The 20518-nt window shown below is 41.8% G+C and overlaps 1 protein-coding gene across 1 annotated transcript in view; it reads left to right on the top strand.

The window, feature by feature from the left end:
- LOC116754523 (DNA polymerase nu-like) overlaps window positions 1-20518 on the top strand; it is a 114780-nt gene that overhangs the window by 40118 nt on the left and 54144 nt on the right. The window contains 3 exon segments of the mRNA XM_032633224.1: window positions 11661-11718; window positions 12671-12745; window positions 13659-13773. Coding sequence (XP_032489115.1) covers window positions 11661-11718; window positions 12671-12745; window positions 13659-13773 — 248 coding nt within the window.

Here is a 20518-nt window from a genome sequence, read left to right as displayed (position 1 = left end):
ACCAGCCGTTCTGCCCAGGCCACACATGCTGAGCAGAGACGCTGTGGGCCAGGGCCCATGGGTGCACCTCCTTCCCCACAGTTCAGACTGTTGCCTGCTTGGCATGTTCACTTACAACTACTGACAATCGAACAGACGCCAAAGTATAGGCTTAAAACGTCACCTCTGCACCTTGCCTTTTGCTGAATGTGAAGCGAAGGCCGTTAACATTGAATTTTTCCAGATCAGTTCTCTTATTTTTTCACACATGCCAGAGTTCACCATGAAAACGAATGCTAGGAGTGTGCCCAGTCTTCGTCACTCCAGACACCAACGGAGCCTTGGGCTGTGCAGGGCAGTTGACGGAAGCTGAGAAAAGGGGCTTGCTGCAGAGCACAGCGCGTTTTCTGCAGTGGGTCTCAGCGTCCTGGAGAATCTGGCTGAGTTTGTTACACAAAGGACTTGGAAGTGGTTTTCATACATTTAAGTGTCCACATTAACGGCAGAAAATGTTATAGCCCACAATTTGCTTTCAGTTTCCACAGTTTGGGTAAGTTTCAGAACAGTCCCCCTGACATGTGGTCACATTGCTGTGTGCCCACCTTGATGCTCACTCTAGAGAGTCCGAGAGGCTCATGGACCTGGTCCCGCCCACTGCACCTTGGACCCGGGAGAGTAACGTCATCACTGATGGTGGAGCCAGGTTTCTCATGTTGCAGTAGAGAGGAGGTTCGAACGACCCATGTGGTGGATTAGAGTTGGAGACAGCAGTGTGGACTCATGTGTGGCTTCACACAGACACAGATGGCTATACCTAGAAACATTTACAGGTACGACTACACAGGGCAGCATATGCGCACATATCTCCTTGCTCTGTCAGCTGAGAGGGCCTAGAAGCAAGGACACCCCCTAGCACCCAGATCTTGGCTTCTGATACCATCTCCAGTGAAAGCAACCAGGGCTTCTTGAGAAACGGCTGATTCTACGACTGTGGCAGGAAACACACAAGATGAGCCTGGAGCATCCTATAGTGCCAGAGAGTAAGGAAGTGATAAACACACACACACACACTGAAGAGGTTAAGTCAAAGGGACACAGGAGCCAAGTGAAAGAGCTTCCACTGGCCAAAGCTGGAATAATGTGAATAACAAAATAAATAATGTCATGTTGGATTATAACCCAAAGGATAGAATAAATGTCCATGAGTTCATACGGATATAAAGAAGTGACTGAATAAATACATAAATAAGGGAGAAAAGATGACTCCCCCGTGTAGAATAATTTATGTAGGTATTAATACTTTGCCCTCAAGAAGATGGAGCATAACTCCCCACTCGCTAAGCATAGGGACTCTTTCCAAAGAGTATTGTATGAAAAGAGGAGAAAAAGGTAACTTTACAGTGGAGAAACTGAACAAACACACCTCAGCCAAGTGATCAAGGTCAACATCAAAAGTGATAAATCATACTGCTAGTAAGAACCCTTATTATTATGATGTGATGAAACACAATTTACCTCTCCAGCCTTCCTCCTCAAAAACCCATATCCCCATTCTAATCATGAGAAAAACATCAGACAAACCCCAATTAGGGATATTCTACAAAACTACCTGACCAGCAGTCCTCATTTTTGTCAAGGTCATCAGAAACAAGGAAAGTCTGAGAACCTGTCACAGCCCAGAGGAGCCTAAGGGGACATGACAACTACATGCAGTGTGGGATCCTGGAACAGAAAGTGGACATTAGGGAAATATTGAGGAAATATGAATAATTGATGGACTTTAGTTAATAATAATGTATCAGTATTGGGTTCATTAACTGTGACCAATGTACCATAGTAATGTAAGATGTTAATAATAGGGAGAACTGGGTGTGGGATATATTGGCACTCTACTAGCTTCACAATGTATCTCTAAATCTAAAACTATTCAAAAATTAAAATTTCATTTTTTAAAAAAGGAGGTCAATATTCATTTATGATAAAAGCTCAATAAAGTGAGTATAGAGGGAATGTCTCTCAACATAATGAAGACCATATATGACAAGCTGACAGCTAACATCATACTGAGTGGTGAAAAGCTGAAGGTCTTTCCTCTGTGCTCAGGAACAAGACAAGGATGCCCACTGTCACCACTTTTATTTAACATTGTATTGGAAGTCCTAGCCAGAGCAATTAGGCAAGAAAAAGAAATAAAAGGCATCCAAATTGGGAAGGAAGAAGTAAAACTGTCACTATTTACAGATGCTATGATGTTATATATAGAAAACCCTGAAAACTACACACACACACACACACACACACACACACACACACACACACACAAACTGTTGGAAGCAATAAATGAATTCAGTAAAGTTGTAAGATACAAAATCAATATTTAAAAATCTGTTGTTTATATACACTAATAAACTATCAGAATGAGAAATTAAGAAAATAATCCCATTTTACAATTGCATCAAAAATAATAAGATACCTCGGAATAAATTTAACCAAGGAAGTGAAAGACCTGTCTGTGAAAAACCATAAAATGATGAAAGAAACTGAAGGCACAAATAAATGGAAAGATATTCCATGCTCATGGATTGGAAGAATTAATATTGTTAAAATGTCCATACCACACAAAGCATTCTACAGATTCAGTGCAATCTTTATCAAAATTCCAGTGGTATTTTTCATAGAAATAAACAATCCTAAAATTTGTATGGAACCACAAAAGACCCCAAATAGCCAAAGCAACCTTGAGAAACAAGAATGAAGCTAGAGGCATCATGCACCCTGATTTCAAACTATCTTACAAACCTAGAGTAATTAAAACAGTATGGTACTGGCATAAAAACTGGCATATAGATCAATGGAACAGAATAGAGAGCCCAGAAATAAACTCATATATATATATATGGTCAATTAATCTATGATAAAGGAGCCAAGAATATACAGTAGGGAGAGGATGACAGTCTCTTCAGTAAATTGTGCTGGGAAAACTATACAGCTGCATGCATAAGGATGAAACTGGACCACTATTTTACACCATATACAAAAATTAACTAAAAGTGGATTAAGACTTGAATGTCAGACCTGAAACCATAAAACTCCTAGAATAAAACATAGGTGGTAAGCTCCCTGACATCAGTCTTGGCAATGAGTTTTTAGATCTGACACCAAAAGCAAAAGCAAAAATAAACAAGTGGGACTACTTCAAACTAAAAAGCTTCTGTCCAGTAAAGGAACCATTAACAAAATGAAAAGACCACCTACCAAATGGGAGAAAACATTTGCAGATCATATACGTGATAAGGGGTTAATATTCAAAATATATAAAGAACTCACACAACTTTATAGTAAACAAAAAATTCAATTTTTAAAATGCACAAAGGATCTGAATAGACATTTTTCCAAAGAAGACATACGGGTGGCCAATAGACATATGAAAAGATGCTCAACATCACTAATCATTAGGGAAATGCAAATCAAAACCACAATGAGATATCACCTCACACCTGCTATGATGGCTATTATCACAAAGACAAGAAATAACAAATGTTGGTGAGAATGTGGAGAATAGGGAACACTCATACATCTTTTAGTGGGAATGTAGATTGTTGGTTGCAGCCACTATGGAAAGTAGTATGGAGGTTCCTCAAAAAAAATTTTTTTTTAAGATTTAATTTTATTTATTTTTGGCTGTGTTGGTTCTTCATAGCTGCACACAGGCTTTCTCTAGTTGCGGTGAGCGGGGGCTACTCTTGGTCGCGGTGCGCGGGCTTCTCATTGCAGTGGCTTCTCTTGTGGTGGAGCACAGGCTCTAGGCGCGCAGGCTCAGTAGTTGTGGTGCACAGGATTAGTTGCTCCATGGCATGTGGGATCTTCCCAGACCAGGGGTTGAACCCGTGTCCCCTGCATTGGCAGGTGGCTTCTTATCCACTCTGCCACCAGGGAAGTCACCCTCAAAAAATTAAAAATAGAACTACCATATGATCAAGCAACTCCACTGGGTATTTATCCAAAGAAAAATTTTAAATTAATTTGAAAAGATATCTGCACCCCCATGTTCATTGCGGCATTATTTACAATAGTCAAGACAAGAAAACAACATAAAGGTCCATCCATGGATGAATGGGTAAAGAAAATGTGGCATATATATACAATATAATATTATTCAGTTGTAAAAAGAATGAAATCTTGCCATTTATGACCCGTGGATGGACCTTGAGGGCATTATGCTAAGTGAAACAGATTGGACAGAAAAGGATCAATACTATATGATCTCACTTATATGTGGAATCTTAAAAAACAAAACAAAACAAAAAACGAACTCATGCATATAGAGAACAGACTGGTGGTTGCCTGAGGCGATGAGTGGGAGGTGGGTGAAATGAGAGAAAGGGGTCAAAATGTACAAATTTCTAGTTATAAAGTGAGTAAGCCATGGGGATGTCATGTACAGCATGGTGACTATAGTTAACACTGTATTGCATGTTTGAAAGTTGCTGAGAGAGTGGATCTTGAAAGTTCTCATCACAAGAAAAAATGTCTGCAACTGTGTGTGGTGATGAATATTAAATGGACTTTTTGTGGTGATCATTTTGCAGTATATACAAATATTGAATATGTTGTATACCTGAAACTAATATGTTATGTCAATGACACCAAAATTTTTAAAAGGAGGGGAAGGGGAGCCAGGATCACCAAGGGGAGCAGATAGCATGCTGCATTGGGGAGACTGCAGGGAGCTCGGGTTGGCTGGAGCTGGCGTGTCTGTGGGGCAGTGGTGAGAGATGGAGTTGGCAGTGGTGATCAAGATCAAATCGTAGGGGCACGAACTCTACCTCTGGGATAGTGCAAAACCACTGAGATATTTGAAGCCAAGGGGTGAAAAGGTTGGTTTAGTGTTTTTGCAAGCTTACCCTAGTGGTAACCCCGTTCCCAGCCTGGGTGACTCTGCTCTGAGGGGTGCTCTTTGGTTCCCCCTCCCACTCAGAATGACAGCACCCTGTTATCATCCTGCACGGGCACAGTTTGTAGTGATGCGACTTCTCTCTCTCTTTGTTCTCGCTAAACTGCAGTGTAAGCCCCTCAGGGCAGGACCCATGTCTGTCCTGTTTTATTTATTCTTTGCCTCTCCCCACTAGGATGGGAGCTCCGTGGGAGCAGGGACTCTGCCTGCCATGTCCACCACTTGTTTTCCCAGCTCCTAGCAGAATATCTGGAATAAACTAGGAGCCCAATAAACAGTAGTTAACAGAGGGAATGATAGAGTTGCTTCACTCGTGGTTGGGAGAGTGTTGTTAGAACCCATGTAAGATGTGACCAGGACACGGGCAGCGGGTAAGAGGCAGAGAATGTGGAAGGGAAGACATCCAGGAGGAAAAGCAGGTCTGGGCTATGCGGGGAGGGGGCCAGGGGGGAGGGTGCAGGGAGTGGACAAGAGCATCTAGAGCATCTAGAGACACATCTGTTGGACTTGGGAAACCAGCTGGAATGGAGGCACCATTTGTTAGCTGGTTCATTCATTCATTCATTCACTCATCTTGGGGGGCAGGTGGCCCATGGCTGTGTAGATACATAACACATTTACATTGTGATGAGTGCCAAGGAGAAAATAAACAGGGAAATGGGAATAGAGAGGAATGGGGGTGTGCTGCTTTGGCTTAGATGTTCCAGGAAGGCTTCACTGAGTAGGTGACATTTGAGCTGTGGCTTCAAAGCTGAGAAGGAGCTGGGCCTGCTAAGGTCTGGAAGAAAGACCATCTAGTCAAAGGCTCCAAGTCAGGATCACTTCCGGAGGATACGGCACCCTGTGAGATGCTAAAAGGCGTTCTGTGAAAAGGGTTCCATAGCCGACTAAATCTGAGGTATGCTGCAGGCCAAGCTCTTTTCAGGGCTTTACTTCACAGCATAGTTGAACGATTACCTGGTAGGGAATTTGCACATCTTGAGTTGCAGCCCCAACTGTGCCTCTTGCTGGCCTGAATCCACCTTTTGCTGCTGCAAATCTCACCTGTCTCTGTCCACGCCAGCAGCGTCCATGCTGCGACTGACATCAACCCTCCCTCCTCTGGCACTGTTGCATGGACTTCAGTTTGCTGTTTGGTCAGTTAGTGTTCTCCCCGGATGGTAACCTTTCTCACAACACCACCTCTCACTTTGTCTCTGTCATTGCACACAGAAAAATACTTTCTGTGATCACTTCCCACCCCTTAAGTGAAGGCTGTGCTCAGAAACTTGATTTCGAAGAGTACAGCATAGAAAGGGGGAAATTAAAAAGTAACTTTTCAACGGAGAACTTAGCAAACACCGCCTGAGATCAAAATCGACATCAGCAGTGATAGGTCATGTCGACAGCAGGTGCCGTTGACGTGATGGGGCACTTTATCTCTGGGGTCTTCCTCCCCAAACCCGTAATCCCAGTCTAACCATGTGAAACAACAAGCAAATCCCAACTGAGGGATATTCTGCCTGACCAGCGCTCCTCAAAACAAGGTCGTAAAAAACAAAATCTGGGAAACTGCCACAGCCAAGAGGAGCCTAAGGAAACATGATGACTGAATGTGTCCTGGATGGGGTCTTGGAGCAGAAAAAGGACATTAGGTGAAAACTGGTGAAATCCAAATAAAGTATAGAGTTTGGTTGATAATAGTGTATTGATGTTGGTTTCTTAGTCGTGTGAAGGATGCCCTAGAAACGTAAGATGCTAGCAATGTGGGAAATTGGGTGAGGGGCATATGGGGACTCCCTATACTATCTTCCTAACTTTTCTGTAAAACTGTTCTCAAATAAAAAGGTTATTTTAATTTAAAAAAAAAACATTTAACATAATAGAAGATTCCATAGATGTTTTTGGTCCTCTCCATCAAAATATTCTGGTTCCATTTTTATCAGCTGAGTTATTAAATTTTAATAACTGTTTATCTCTAGACATATTTGGGACACTTCATAAAAGCAATTCTGATTGAAAGTCATTTATGTTTTCTTATTCGGTGACTGTGTGCTCCTCTAGTCTCCAGTCAGTGTGCACAGCATTTTTATTGGCTTGTTTAAGGTTGGCTTACGGGAACTACTGTTCGTCTTCCTTCCCTGCAACCTGACAGTGAAAGACAGTGTTCGGGAGTTCCTTGGTTGCCTAGTGGTTAGGATTCTGGTTTTCGGTGCTGTGGTTCAGGTTCAATCCCTGGTTGGGGAACTGAGATCCCACAAGCTGCACAACGTAGCCAAAAAAACACAAAAAAACCAAAACCATATACAGAAAGAAAGAAAGAGCGAGAGAAAGAAAGGAAGGAATGAAGGAAGAAGGAAAGGGAGAGAGGAAAGGAAGGAAGGAAGGAAGGGTTCATGGTTGAGGTTCTCTGCTGTAGTCAGATGCCAGAGCACTCATTCATGCCTCGGCAAGTCACCATGAGCAGAATGGCCTCTGTGGGATAATAGAAAAGAAGATGCCATTTGAGACTAGTGTGAGTGCCTGGGAATTGGGCTCATGTCTATCGGCAACGGTGGAGAAAAGAAAGAGCTAAAACCTTCAGGTGCCTTCTTAGGATGCATTCTTCCATATGGTCGAAGGATAAAATATACATTTTAATTTTCCTTAAAATGTTCAAATTGGGTCTTCTCTGGTGGTCCAGTGGTTAAGAATCTGCCTTCCAATGCAGGTGACGCAGGTTCCATCCCTTGTTGGGGAACTGAGATCCCACATGCTGTGGGGCATCTAAGCCCACGCGCCACAACTACTGAGCCCACGCACTCTGGAGCCTGCACACCACAACTAGAGAAAAGCCCGTGCGCTGCAACAAAAAGACCCCACAGGACTTCCCTAGTGGTGCAGTGGTTAAGAATCTGCCTGCCAATGCAGGGGACACGGGTTCGAGCCCTGGTCCAGGAAGATCCCACGTGCCCCGGAGCAACTAAGTCCATGCACCACAACTACTGAGCCTGCGGGCCCTCATGCCACAACTACTGAGCCCACACACTGCAACTACTGAAGTCCACGTGCCTAGAGCCTGTGCTCTGCAACGAGAAGCTACCGTAGTGAGAAGCCCACGTGCCACATCGAAGAGTAGACCCTGACCACTGCAACTAGAGAAAGCCCGTGCACAGCAACAAAGACCCAACGCAGCCAAAAAAAAAAAAAGGCCCACATGCTGCAACGAAAGATCCTGCGTGCCGCAACTAAGACCCGACGCAGCCAAATAAATTTTTTTTTAATGTTCAAATTATAGAACATATTTAACAAAGTGTTAGATATTTAGTGAAGTTTCTGTTATTTTATTATTTGTTATATTGTAAAGCATAAAAAGTGGCATTTAATTATTAAAAAGCTTCCTTCATATTCTTCTGAAGATAATTTAAACTTAGCATTTCTGCTTTCTCAGGACAAGTAAGAAACTTATTTATCCCTCTTTCCATTGGTAAAGGAACTTTCATTAAAAGTGATGTTTTTATATGTCCCAGAGTACCTCCTCATTACCATCCATTTCTATGGTCTCAAAGAACCCAAACCAATTTTTTTTTTTTTAATTTTTTTTTTTTTTTTAAATTTATTTATTTATGGCTGTGTTGGGTCTTCGTTTCTGTGCGAGGGCTTCCTCTGGTTGCGGTGAGCGGGGGCCACTCTTCATTGCAGTGCGCGGGTCTCTCACTGTCGCAGCCTCTCTTGTTGCGGAGCGCAAGCTCGAGACGCGCAGGCTCAGTAGTTGTGGCTCACGGGCCTAGTTGCTCCGCGGCATGTGGGATCTTCCCAGACCAGGGCTCGAACCCGTGTCCCCTGCATTGGCAGGCAGATTCTCAACCACTGCGCCACCAGGGAAGACCCCCAAACCAATTTTAGACATGTCTTGATCAAAATCTGATTAGAGTAGCAGCACTTAAACAAATATAAGTGTTATTTGTGCCATTGATAGCCTCATTAATGTGAATGAGACATCTCCTAATGACAGTAAACTTCAGTCATTCCTTTCCTTTCCTTTTCTTAGTTCATAAAGCAGTTATAGCCAAGACTACTAGTTGAGTCACTAATTGCTCTGTAGCTGTTGCATGACAGTGTTGAGGGTCTTTCCAGATCGTGTGCACTATTGGAATTCAGGGAGCCATGCTTCACTCTGATCATGTAACTGCTGAGTGCTTGGGTTCTCAATAAACACCCTTCGTGGGATTCACTGGAACAAAAAAAAAAGTGATGTTTTATGTGCTGTGGGAGGGAAATGATTTCAGGAATCACGCCAGACGACCCTGACACCACCCTGTGCTTACCAAGAGCTTCTAGCTGGGCACGTTAGTTACAGTCTGGTCTGATCCCGATTTGACATGCTATTGGATAGAGAACACATTCTATTTTATACAGCTGTAGACGCTGACATTACTCAAAGTGAGTAAATTTTATAGATGTTCTCTTATGAGTTTGAGAAAAGTCCCTTCTTTTCCTAGTTGAGTTGTTTTAGTATGAATGAGTGTTGGATTTTGTTTCTGTTGTGGTGGTGATGTGCTTTTTCTCCTTTATTCTACTAATCTGATGTATTAATTATTTTTGGAGTTTAAACCAACCTTGTATTTCTGAGATAAATCCCACTTGGTCATGGTGCATAACCCTTTTTACATGTTGCTAGATTCAGCTTGCTAATATTTATTGAGGATCTTTGTGTCTATTTATGGAGGATGTTCTATTTGGTGTCCGGCTTTAGCGTCAGGATAACACCTCATAGAATGAGTTGGCAATCTCCTGACTCTGCCATTCTGGAAGTACCTTTCATTGCTGAATTTTTTGAGAGTTCTTTATATGTTTTGAATCCAACATGATTTGCAAAAAAAAGTTTGATGGAGTCCAGTGTTTCACTGTTTTCTTTTACGGACCATGCTGATGGTGTGTATCTAGCAACTCTTCATCTAACCCAAGATTACAAAGATTTTCTCTTAAGTTTCCTTCTAAAAGCTTTAGAGTTTTACATTTTACCTTTATGATCCATAAATTATAGAATCAGCTTCTTGATAGCTATGAAAAATCCTGCTAGTATTTTGATTGGGACTGTATTAAATTTATAGATCAACTTGGGAGTCATTGGCATATTAAGGTTGAATATTCTAACCCATGAACATGGTATATCTTTCCATTTATTTAGGGCTTTTAAAATTTCTTTCATCAGAATTCTGTAGTTTTCAACATACGGATTTATACCTAAATATTTTGGGGTGCTATTATAAATGGCATTGTTCATTTAATTTCAATGTCCAATTATTCATTGGTACTATGTAGACATAGAATCGATTTTTGTATATTGACTTTATGTTGATTCTTTGGTCAACTCATTTATTAGTTCTGGAAAGCTTTTTTGTAGTTTCCATGGGTTCTTCTACGTATGAAATCACATCTAGTGAATAAGGGTCATTCTACTTCTTCCTTCGTACTGTATGCTTTTCATTATTTTCTCCTTCCTTATCGTGCTGGCTAGGACCTCCTATATTATGTTGAATAGAAGTGTTGAAAGTGGACATCCTTGCCTGCTCCTGATTTTGAGGAGAATACACTGAGTTTTCCACCATCAGGATGATGTTAGCTTTAGGTTTTGTCACAGGCTCTGCTTATCATGTTAAAGGAGTCCCTTCTGTTCCCAGTTTGCTGAGAGTAGTTTTGGTCACGAATGGATATTTAATTTTGTCAGATGCTTTTTCTGCATCTATCAAGATGATCATGTGACTTTTCTTCTCTAATCTATTAATATGCTGAATGACGTGGATAGATTTTCAAATGTTGAACCAGCCAGGGCTGGGGTTTGGGGGATTAACCCCACTTCGTCATGACGGATTGTCCTATTGTTGGATTTGATTTGCTAATATTTTGTTTAGGATCTTTGGTGTATATATTCATGCAGGATATGGGTCTGTAGTTTTCTTTTCTTGAAATGTCATGTCTGGTTTTGTTATTAGGATATTATTGACCTCATAACATGAGTTAGGAAGTATTTCATCCTCTTTTTTTTTCTGGTAGGGATCGTGTAGATCTGGTACAGTCAGCAAACACTAAGACCAAGGCTGGTGCCAAGTGCCAAGAGCAATAGCCTTGGTTAGAGTGGAGAGACCCAAATACTCATCTTAAAATACCTTTTTGTTTTTGTTTTTTGTGGTACACGGGCCTCTCACTGTTGTGGCCTCTCCCGTTGCGGAGCACAGGCTCCGGACGCGCAGGCTCAGCGGCCATGGCTCACGGGCCCAGCCGCTCCGCGGCATGTGGGATCTTCCCGGACCGGGGCACGAACCTGTGTCCCCTGCATCGGCAGGCGGACTCCCAACCACTGTGCCACCAGGGAAGCCCTAAAATACCTTTTTAAAGGAAAGTACGGTGTACAGATTTCACAGAAATCTACATTAGCATATTATGTAGGAATTTTAAAGGTAACTAAGTTCATAATTCAGGCTGCTGATGAAAGAATTACTGTATATAATTATGATAAGGGTCACACAGGCTAAAGTCAAAAAGAATTGTTCTCATATTTGCTGATAATACCTAGTGCTATACCCACCAAAATTATGTTTCAGTATTAGTTGTATTAAGTATCAATACACTTATGCACAGTACATTGGCATTAGTTATTTTGTTAATGTTTAATAAAATGTGACACATTTTAAATACCGTTAAATAGTACAGATTAATTTAAGAGAAGATATTTCAACTAAAGCAATTTCCCTCTTATTATTCACAGAATATCCAAGGCATCTCCAAGCACCCGATTCAAATAACTAGACCTCAAAATTTTCAAGGTAACACATTTCTTTCTACTTTGCAGAAGTCTTGGGTAACATTTTCTAAAAACCTAGAGATGTTGTAATTGTTTTTCTGTGTAACTAACTGCTTTTCTTTCCTGAAGTTCTCCTCTGTATTTGCATGACCAGGATTTAAATATACATCGAAAAATAAAACACAGCTAAAGTGATATGGTACCTCCCCTTCAGCACTTTATAAGTTAAAATACATGATAATTATACAAGGGAAGTAGCTCCCCTCCTACTATCTCTCCCCCACCAACTTCCCAACAAAGAAAAAACAAACAGACACACAATAGAACTGGCTTTTACTAAAGTCTGAAAATTACTGGAAATGTTTATGAAAGCATAGTAACACTCTTTTTCTCTTAAGCTATTACACTGTACTGCTGATGGTTACATTTCTAAAGAAGAAAAAGGTCAAATCTGAGCAAAGTAGGGCTCTGTGGCCCATTCCCAGTAAACTCCTGCCCCCTTTGCTTTGGGAACTGCTGCTTCCGGAAGGTCAGGGCCAAACAGTGAAGCCCGATGAGCAGTCCTCTTTAAAGTACACACGATCGTGCGTGAACACAGCTCATGGGAGGTGAGCAGCAACTCCGCCTCCTCCAGCCCCTGTAAAATGCACTCAGCGGGGAAATCTTAGAATTTGTGCTTCCACAAAGGAGACCTTCTCAGCGGAGAGGCCAGAGGGTCTCTAGGCGGCTCTTACTGCAATGTTTGACCTTTTCTTCATTAAGAATTCTACACGGAACAGGAGACTTTAACAGCAGAAAATCTAGTTTACTTTCAGTAGTCTTATGATGTTTTAAAATTACATTAAAAATATTAAGAAAAATCAGAAATCTAGACTCTTCTGACTTTAGAATGATGTTAAAATAACTTTGTATGAGGAATAGCTATGAGTCAGCTCATGACCACATTCACCAAGTGCTCTTGAAATATGATTCAGGTAAAGACGAACTCCTTACCATCTCCCCGAGGGCCGTGTTTGTTTCATCCGAAGGCCACACCTTCCTAGCAGCAGGTATGTGTGGGCCGTGGTAGAGACACCGTGTCACTGGATCCCACGTTATGCGTTTCATACAGTTCAAATATTTAGAAATTGAATAATCCAAAGGTGCTTACAGAACGCATTCTTTAAAATAAGTCCTGGCAAATATTTATATGAAGCAAAGATTTCTTACGCACAGTGAGAGCAGCTCTGCTTCCTGGGTCCCTTCACTTTACCATGACTAGATCCCAAGTTCCTCTGCCTGGTCCCGCTCAGTCTGCCCCCCTTTCTCCTCTCTGTCCCCATCACCCCTGGCGCTTTGCCTTGCTTGCTTGCTGCAGTCCTGCTGGTCCCTGTGCTGTCCCCCAGCAACCAGCCAGCTCCACCTCGGGCCTGCGTGGACCCCCCTCCCCAGATGAGGTCCCGCTCCCTCCTCCACCTCATACCTCGGCTGGAAGGTCACTTTCTTGATGACACTTTACAGCAGCTCCCTCTACACACACTGACTCCGGAAGCTCCTTCTCTTGATGGATCTTTTCCACTTCATTTCTCACCTTCTAACATGCTGAGTAATTCGAATTGCCTCCCTCCCCCCAAGTGTAAGTCCTACGCAGGAAGGGATTGTTGCCCGTTTTGTTCACTAGCGTACCCCAAGCACACGGCCTGGCGCACAGCAGGCCTTTTAAATTCTGAGGTTCCAATGAAGTGATGAATCAATACAGCCCAGCCTGGAGGCATGGCCAGGCTCGCAGAAGAGGTCTCGGGACTTTTAGACCCAGGGATGGCCAATAGACCCGAGGCCTAAGGACCCTGGCATATGAGGGGTGGGCACATTGGCCTTGATTCCTCAGTGGGGAGGGAAGATTGGGGGTCCCCTGGGGGTGGGTAGCAACAATGAGGGACATTGTTCCTAGATGCTGAATTCACGCAGGGCTCTATCTAACAGACTTTTCACAGATTGAATTACACATTCTTGCACACTTATCTGGGGATCCAGAACTTTTGAAGTTATTCCAGGAATCTGAAAGAGGTGATGTATTTTCCACCCTGACTTCACAGTGGTAAGATACATGAGCTCATAATAGTATCAGATCCGCAGGAATGCTGACACGATTTTAAAAGCCTGAAGTTGTTCCAAACCTATTTTCATAAGAAAGAAATTATACTTTTCTCTAGTAGTTAATCTCTTTGAAAAGAAGAGTAGGTAACGAGGATGCCAAGAGTTTCCTAATGATGAAAGAAATGGTAATTCTTCACCACTAGAAAGGAAGTCCATTGCGAAAGAATATGATAGAAATATGGAAAAATCAAAAGTGAAAGGCACGCACGCCCTCCAGATGAGTGCCACTCAAGACAAAGCCCAGTGCCTGGCAGCCTGAGTGGCAGTCGTGTCTTCAGCCCCACTGAAGCCCTCACTTGCTGTTTGGGTACAAAACAAGTCTACACAATGCTATGCTTTCTCACTGCCGCCTCATCGTTGCTTTTCTGAGTAAACTTTCATTTTGCCTACTTAGGCTTTTCTTCTTTCGGTTTGAAGCCTGGAACTCCTCCCATCTAAGGCCATGAATGCCTTTCTTCAGGGTGCAGCTGGTCTCGAGGTCCAAAGCCAGCAAGAGCAGGCTCAGACCCTGCCTGCCCCTCCCTGCCCACCCCCCAGCTCAGCAGCTCTCAGCTTGGGTTGACGCGGTGCCGCCAGGGCCCGGTGCTTTCGCCCCGCCCGCCGCTCCAGCTGCTCCCGCGGCTCCTCCCTTCTCCTTGGTACGCACCGTTTATTCTTCTTAAAACTGAGATATAATTCACAGACCATAAAATTCAGCCTTTCAAAGTGTACAATTCAGTGGGTTTTAGTACATTCACAGGGTTCTGCAACCATCATCACTGTCTAATTCCAGAACATTTCCATTACCCTAAAGAGAAACCCCACACCCAGTAGCTATCATTCCCCAGCCTTCCCTCCCACCCGGAAACTACTAATCTATTTTGTCTCTATACATTTGTCTATTCTGGGCATTTCACATTAATGGGATCATACAGCATATGGCCTTTTGTGACTGTCTTCTTTCACTGAACATAATGTTTTCAAGGTTCATCCATGCTGTAGTATGTATCAAGACTTCATTCCTTTTCATGGCCAAATAATATTCCATTGTATGGAATAATGTATTCTGTATATTTCAGTATAAACAAAAAAATAATATTCCATTTATTTATCCATTCATCAGTTAATGGGTATTTGGGTTGTGTCCAGCTTTTGGCTGTTATGAATAATACCACTGTGGACATTCATGTACAAGTCTTTGTGTGGAAATATGGTTTCATTTCTCTTGGGTAGATACCTAGGAGAAGATTTTCTGGGTCATATGGTAATTCTATGTTTAACTTTTTAAAATTGTGGTAAAATAACATAACATAAAATTTACCATCTTAACCATTTTAAAATGTACAATTCACGTCACAATAGTGGCAACTATATTTAATTTTTTGAGGAATTGCCGAAACAGTTTCCAAAATAACTACACCATTTTACACCCCACAAGCAGTGTATGGGTTTCCAATTTCTCCACCTTCTTGCCAATACTCTTTATCCTCTGTCTTTTTGATTCTAGCCATCCCAGTGGGTGTGAAGTGGTAGCTTTGTTGTTTGATTTGCACTTCCCTGATGACTGCCAATGTTGAGCATCTTTTCTTATTCTCTATCTTTGTCTCTTTCCCTCCTCTACTCCTTTACACAAGTGCACCTGGGTGTTTTGCTCACCCCAGCTTTCTCTGCATACTTCCTCCCAGAAGATGGTCTCTCTTCTGTTTCAGTTCCTGTCCAGTTAGGATGTAAGATAACATAGAATTTTTAAGGCATGTGATAGATTTAATAATACCCCTGCCCTCTCTCCCGAGGCGTGGAAAGCCTTAGAAGATTGTTTCTACCTAGGAAGGAAGAGTATTTTGCTTATTTGTTTCACATATGAGCTTTGTTGCCATCTTAGTGCTTTGGTGGAAGGGTGCTATAGATATTCTCCTTGACATTGTGAAAGAATCTATCTGTGATTCAAGGTGAGTGCTTGTGCATAGATCACTAAGCGTGTTTTTTGTTCAATGGGCCCAAAGCTACTCTGGCTTTTGCTGACCAAGTGTTACAGAAAAATATTTTTGTCAAAGTATCAGGCAAAGGATGCAACTAAAGCCGTGCCAAGAGGGAAGTGTGCAGCACTGGTGCTTACATCAGAAATGAGGAAAGATCTCAGTTAAATCATCAAACTTTCTGTCTCAAGAAACCTGAAAAAGATGATTAAGAAGGAAGAAGGAAGGAAGTAGTAAAGATAAGAGCAGAAACCTATGAAATTGAAAAAAGCAATAGCAGAAATCAATGAAACAAGTTGATTCTTCCAAAAAATCAATAAAATTAATAAACTCTAGCAAGACTGAAAAAAATAAAAATAGAGAAGACACAAAGCACCAATATCAGGAATAGAACAGAGAATATTAGTACAGATTCTGCAGATATCAGAAGGATAATAAGGGAACACTATGAACAGCTTTATGCTCAAAAATTCAACAATTTAGAAGAAATGGATCAATTTCTTGAAAACCACAAACTATCAAAACCCAACTATGATGAAATAGATAACCTGAATAGTCCTATAAATGTTAAAGAAATTGAATTTTTAGTTTAAAATCTCCTGAGAAGGAAATCTGCAGGGCCAGATGCCTTCCATGGAGTATTTTACCAAACACTTAAAGAATTAACAGCAGTTGTATACGACCTCTTCCAGAAAATAGAAGAAGGAACACTTCCCAATCATACTGTGAAGCCAGTATTACCCTGATACCAAAGCCAGACAAAGACTAAAAGTAAAATAAAACAAAACACAGCCCCATGCAGACCAGTATCACTCCCAAATTTAGATGTAAAAGCCCTCAGCAAAATATTAGCAAACCAAATCCAACAACATCTTAAAATATTGTATGGGTATAATTATACACCATGTCCAAGTAGGATTTATTCCAGGTACGCAAGGCTGGTTTAACACTCAAAAATCAGTGTAGTCCACCATGTAGTCAGGCTAAAGAATAAAAATAATATGATTTTATCAATTGACCTAGACAAAGCATTTGACAAAATCCAACGCCCATTCATGATAAAAATTCTCAGGAGTTTAGAAATAAAGGGGAGCAACCCCAACTTGATAAAGAACATCTGCAAAAAGCCTACAGCTAACAGCATATTTAATGGTAAAAGGCTAAATGCTTTCCCCCTAAGATCAGTAACAACTTATTAATATTGAAATTCTGCCCACTAAATAAGGCCAGGAAGAGAAATAAATGGTGTATAAATTGGAAAGGAAGAAGTAACACTGCCTCTGTTTATAGATGATATGATTGTCTATATAGAAAGTCTCAAAGTATGTATAAGAAAAAAACATTTTTTAACTCCTAAAACTAATAAGTGAGTTTAGCAAGGTTGCAAGACACAGTATCAATACACAAAAGCGAATTGCATTTCTATAAGCTAACAACAAACATGCAGAAATCGCAATAAAAAATGCAGTACCATTTACATTCACTCCAAAGATAATGGAATACTTAGGTATTCAGTTAACAAAATACGTATAGTATCTGTATGTCTAAAACTACAAAACGCCGATGAAAGGAATCAAAGAAGATCTGATCAATGGAGTGGCATACTGTGTTCGTGGAATGGCAGACACAACGTAGTAAATATGTCACTTCTCCCTAAATTGATCCATGAGTTTAATGCAGTCCCTATTAAAGCCCAAGCAAATTCTGTAGACATAGACAAGCTCATTCTAAAATTTAAATGAAAAGACACAGGCCCTAGAATACCTAAAACAATCTTGACAAAGAATAAAGTGGGAGGAATCACACCTGATATTAAGACACAGTGCACAGCAATTGGGAACTTCGCTGGCGGTGCAGTGGTTAAGACTTCGCCTTCCAATGCAGGGGGTGCAGGTTCGATCCCTGGTTGGGGAGCTAAGATCTTACACGCCTCAGGGCCAAAAATCCAAAACATAAAACAGAAGCAATATTGCAACAAATTCAATAAAGATTTTAAAAATGGTCCACATCAAGAAAATCTTTAGAAAAAAATACAGAGTAATCAAGAGACTGTGGTGTTGGCAGAGGAACAGACACATAGACCAATGGAACAGAAAAGAGAGCCAGAAATAGATCCACACAAACGGGCACAACTGATTGTCGGGAAAGGTGTAAAGTCCAGGCAGAAAGTAATTCTCTTCAGATTCATGTTAAGCTAATTAATCACTCACAAAGCCAGCTTGGGAAGTTCATTTCTGCATTGGTTATTATATATGTCTTTCCTGCATTTTTTTATCTTGTGGTGGTTTTGGGGAGAACTTCAAAACTAAGAAGATTCTAGTATTTGCATGGTGGTCGCTTCTAATTTCCTACCAGCAGTAGTAATCCAACACTTGTGACTTATACTATAATTAGTTGCTTTGGAAATGATTTTTATGTTCCAAACAGAGGACTAGAATAGCACATGGTGAAACAGCAGCAAATGCACTCTTAAAAATGTTTATTTCATGTAAATGCCTTATTGTTTGAAACACAAAAAGCAAAAAGGCAATTAGATGTACTCTGAAATATTTAGTAACATTTTCAAAGAATAACAATTTTCTTAAAAAAACCTTCAAGGATATGTAGATCATGTATAAAAATGGAGACTTGGAAGAGGTCTTGGAGATCATCTGTAAAGCTATGATGTGACTGATGAAAGTCTGACCCAGAGAGCGGGGCCCTGCCCACAGGTGCACGTCTGAGCCGGGTCAGAGCTGCCTCCTCCAGCTCCAGTGTTTTCACCTGAGCTCGGAAGACACAACCATTCTGCACGGAGGTGGCTTCCTTCACAGTAATCACCACACATGTGCCTGATTAGGTGGTTTCCTAAAAGTTCTACAAGGCAAATAAAAAAGCATTTCTTATCGGTTGTACGTTCAACTCAACATTTTCAGACTGAAACTTAAAAAATAATTTTTCACTGCAGAATATATTAGTTTTTCTTCTGCTTAAGGCTTTTCTTGAGTGCTTTTCTGGCAGGTGTGGTAGATAGTCTTGTGGGCCTCTCTCCTTCTCTGGGGGAAGATGGTGCTTCCCTACCTGTTAGATGTCAGACTTGGGCGTGTGACTTGTTCTGGCTAATAAAACGTAAGCACAAGTGACAAGGGTCATGCCTAAGCTGGGGCTTTAAGCAACTGCACACGGTTCCTCTTGATCTCTTTTGTCTCTATTTTGGCAAAATTGACAGAGGCTGCTCCATCATCCTGCATTATAAATGGTGGACCAGACTGTGATGGAAAGGTGGTGAAGAAGAGAAATAAAGTATTCTTGCTGTAGGCAGTAAGGTTTCAGAGTGATTTATTATGGCAGTATAACTTGACCTATCATAGCATCTACAGGACTGGGTGCCAGGACTAAGAGGCTGCTGTAATGAATCCTAAAACGTGTGGCACTGGCTTTGGGGCCAGGTGGCAGGCAGTGAGACGTTTATTGGAGGCTGGAGGATGGCACTTGGTAAATGGTATAACATTTGGCAAAACTGTCACCTGTGGTAACTTGTGAAGCACATAATACCCTGATGAGCTGAGGTTTGGGGCAGAGTGGGCCAGCAGAATGCTAGAACGTGCTTTGGTTGCTGTTGTCTGCATGTGACGAGGTACCATAAGAAACAAACTCAGAAAAGAACTGGCCAGTGTACAAGTAGGAATGAAAAGAAATAAGAAGATTCCAGAAAATTGGAGTTTTACATATTTGAATATAGAAATGATTCTCATCTCCAACCAGTAAAAGATGAATCTGAAGAGGGCTTTGAACAACAAAGGCCAGTTAAAACACTGCCTTTAACAAATGAAAGGTATGGCTTTGATGTCTACTGTTAACATCTCTGAAAGAAGGTGGCACCCATAAATCCTTACAGTTAGACAACACAGCGCTGAACAAAGAGACTAATGCTAGCTTTCCCCCAAGTTCCTGATAAGCTGCAGGCACCTGTGGTGGAGTCTGGAGAGAGGATGCATCTCTAAGCGAATTGTGGGAATGTCTGTTGGCACATGGAGCTGACTGAAGTTAAACAGGACTTACTGTGTTTCTGAGCACTGTGCTTACCAAAGAACCTCCAGTCTGGGCCAAAGGAGACTGTGATTGCAAACCTGGGGCCCCACGTATTCTACAGCCAAGAAACGGTCCGGGAAATATGCTCGTTCCCCCAAGGAAAGAAAATCCTTCAGTGCCCTCTTACATGTAGCCGAGAAAGATAATGGAAAAAGAAGTCCCGGGAGTGGAGCAAATGGCCATGGTGAGCAAGGGACTGAGCAAGGGTCCTTCGTGAGAAGGGCCCCTTCAGCGCCTGCCCAGTGAGAATTCAGAGTTGCTGTGGACCAATGACGCCCCTGTGTCTCCCACTCTTCCCCTTTCCACATGGGAGTGCTTATTGTGGGCGTCCTGTCCCTGCCCCCCCCGTTGCATAGCACATGTGTGGAGTGAAAGGTAGACTTGACTTTTTAGTTCCTTGGCCTCCAGAGCAAGAGGAGCCCCATCAAGACCCGATATAAAGATGATCGCAAAATCCTGATGCCCTATCAGATGGAACTTGGAATTGTCACTCTTGTCAAGGGGGAGGAAGGCCAATATGTGTGGTCAGAAGGGCAGAGTGTGGTGGAATATATTATTATTCAAGCATATTTGCTCTCCCTCCCTAGAGGAAGAGTGTACTTCCTTGCCCGTTGACTCAGGCTTGGCCATGTGACTTGCTACCAATGACATGTGAACAGA

The sequence above is a fragment of the Phocoena sinus genome, chromosome 5, assembly GCF_008692025.1.
Source record: "Phocoena sinus isolate mPhoSin1 chromosome 5, mPhoSin1.pri, whole genome shotgun sequence".
Taxonomy (NCBI): Eukaryota; Metazoa; Chordata; class Mammalia; order Artiodactyla; family Phocoenidae; genus Phocoena; species Phocoena sinus.
The sequence above is the reverse complement of the archived record's forward strand: the minus strand, read 5'-3'. Positions and strand labels throughout refer to the sequence as shown.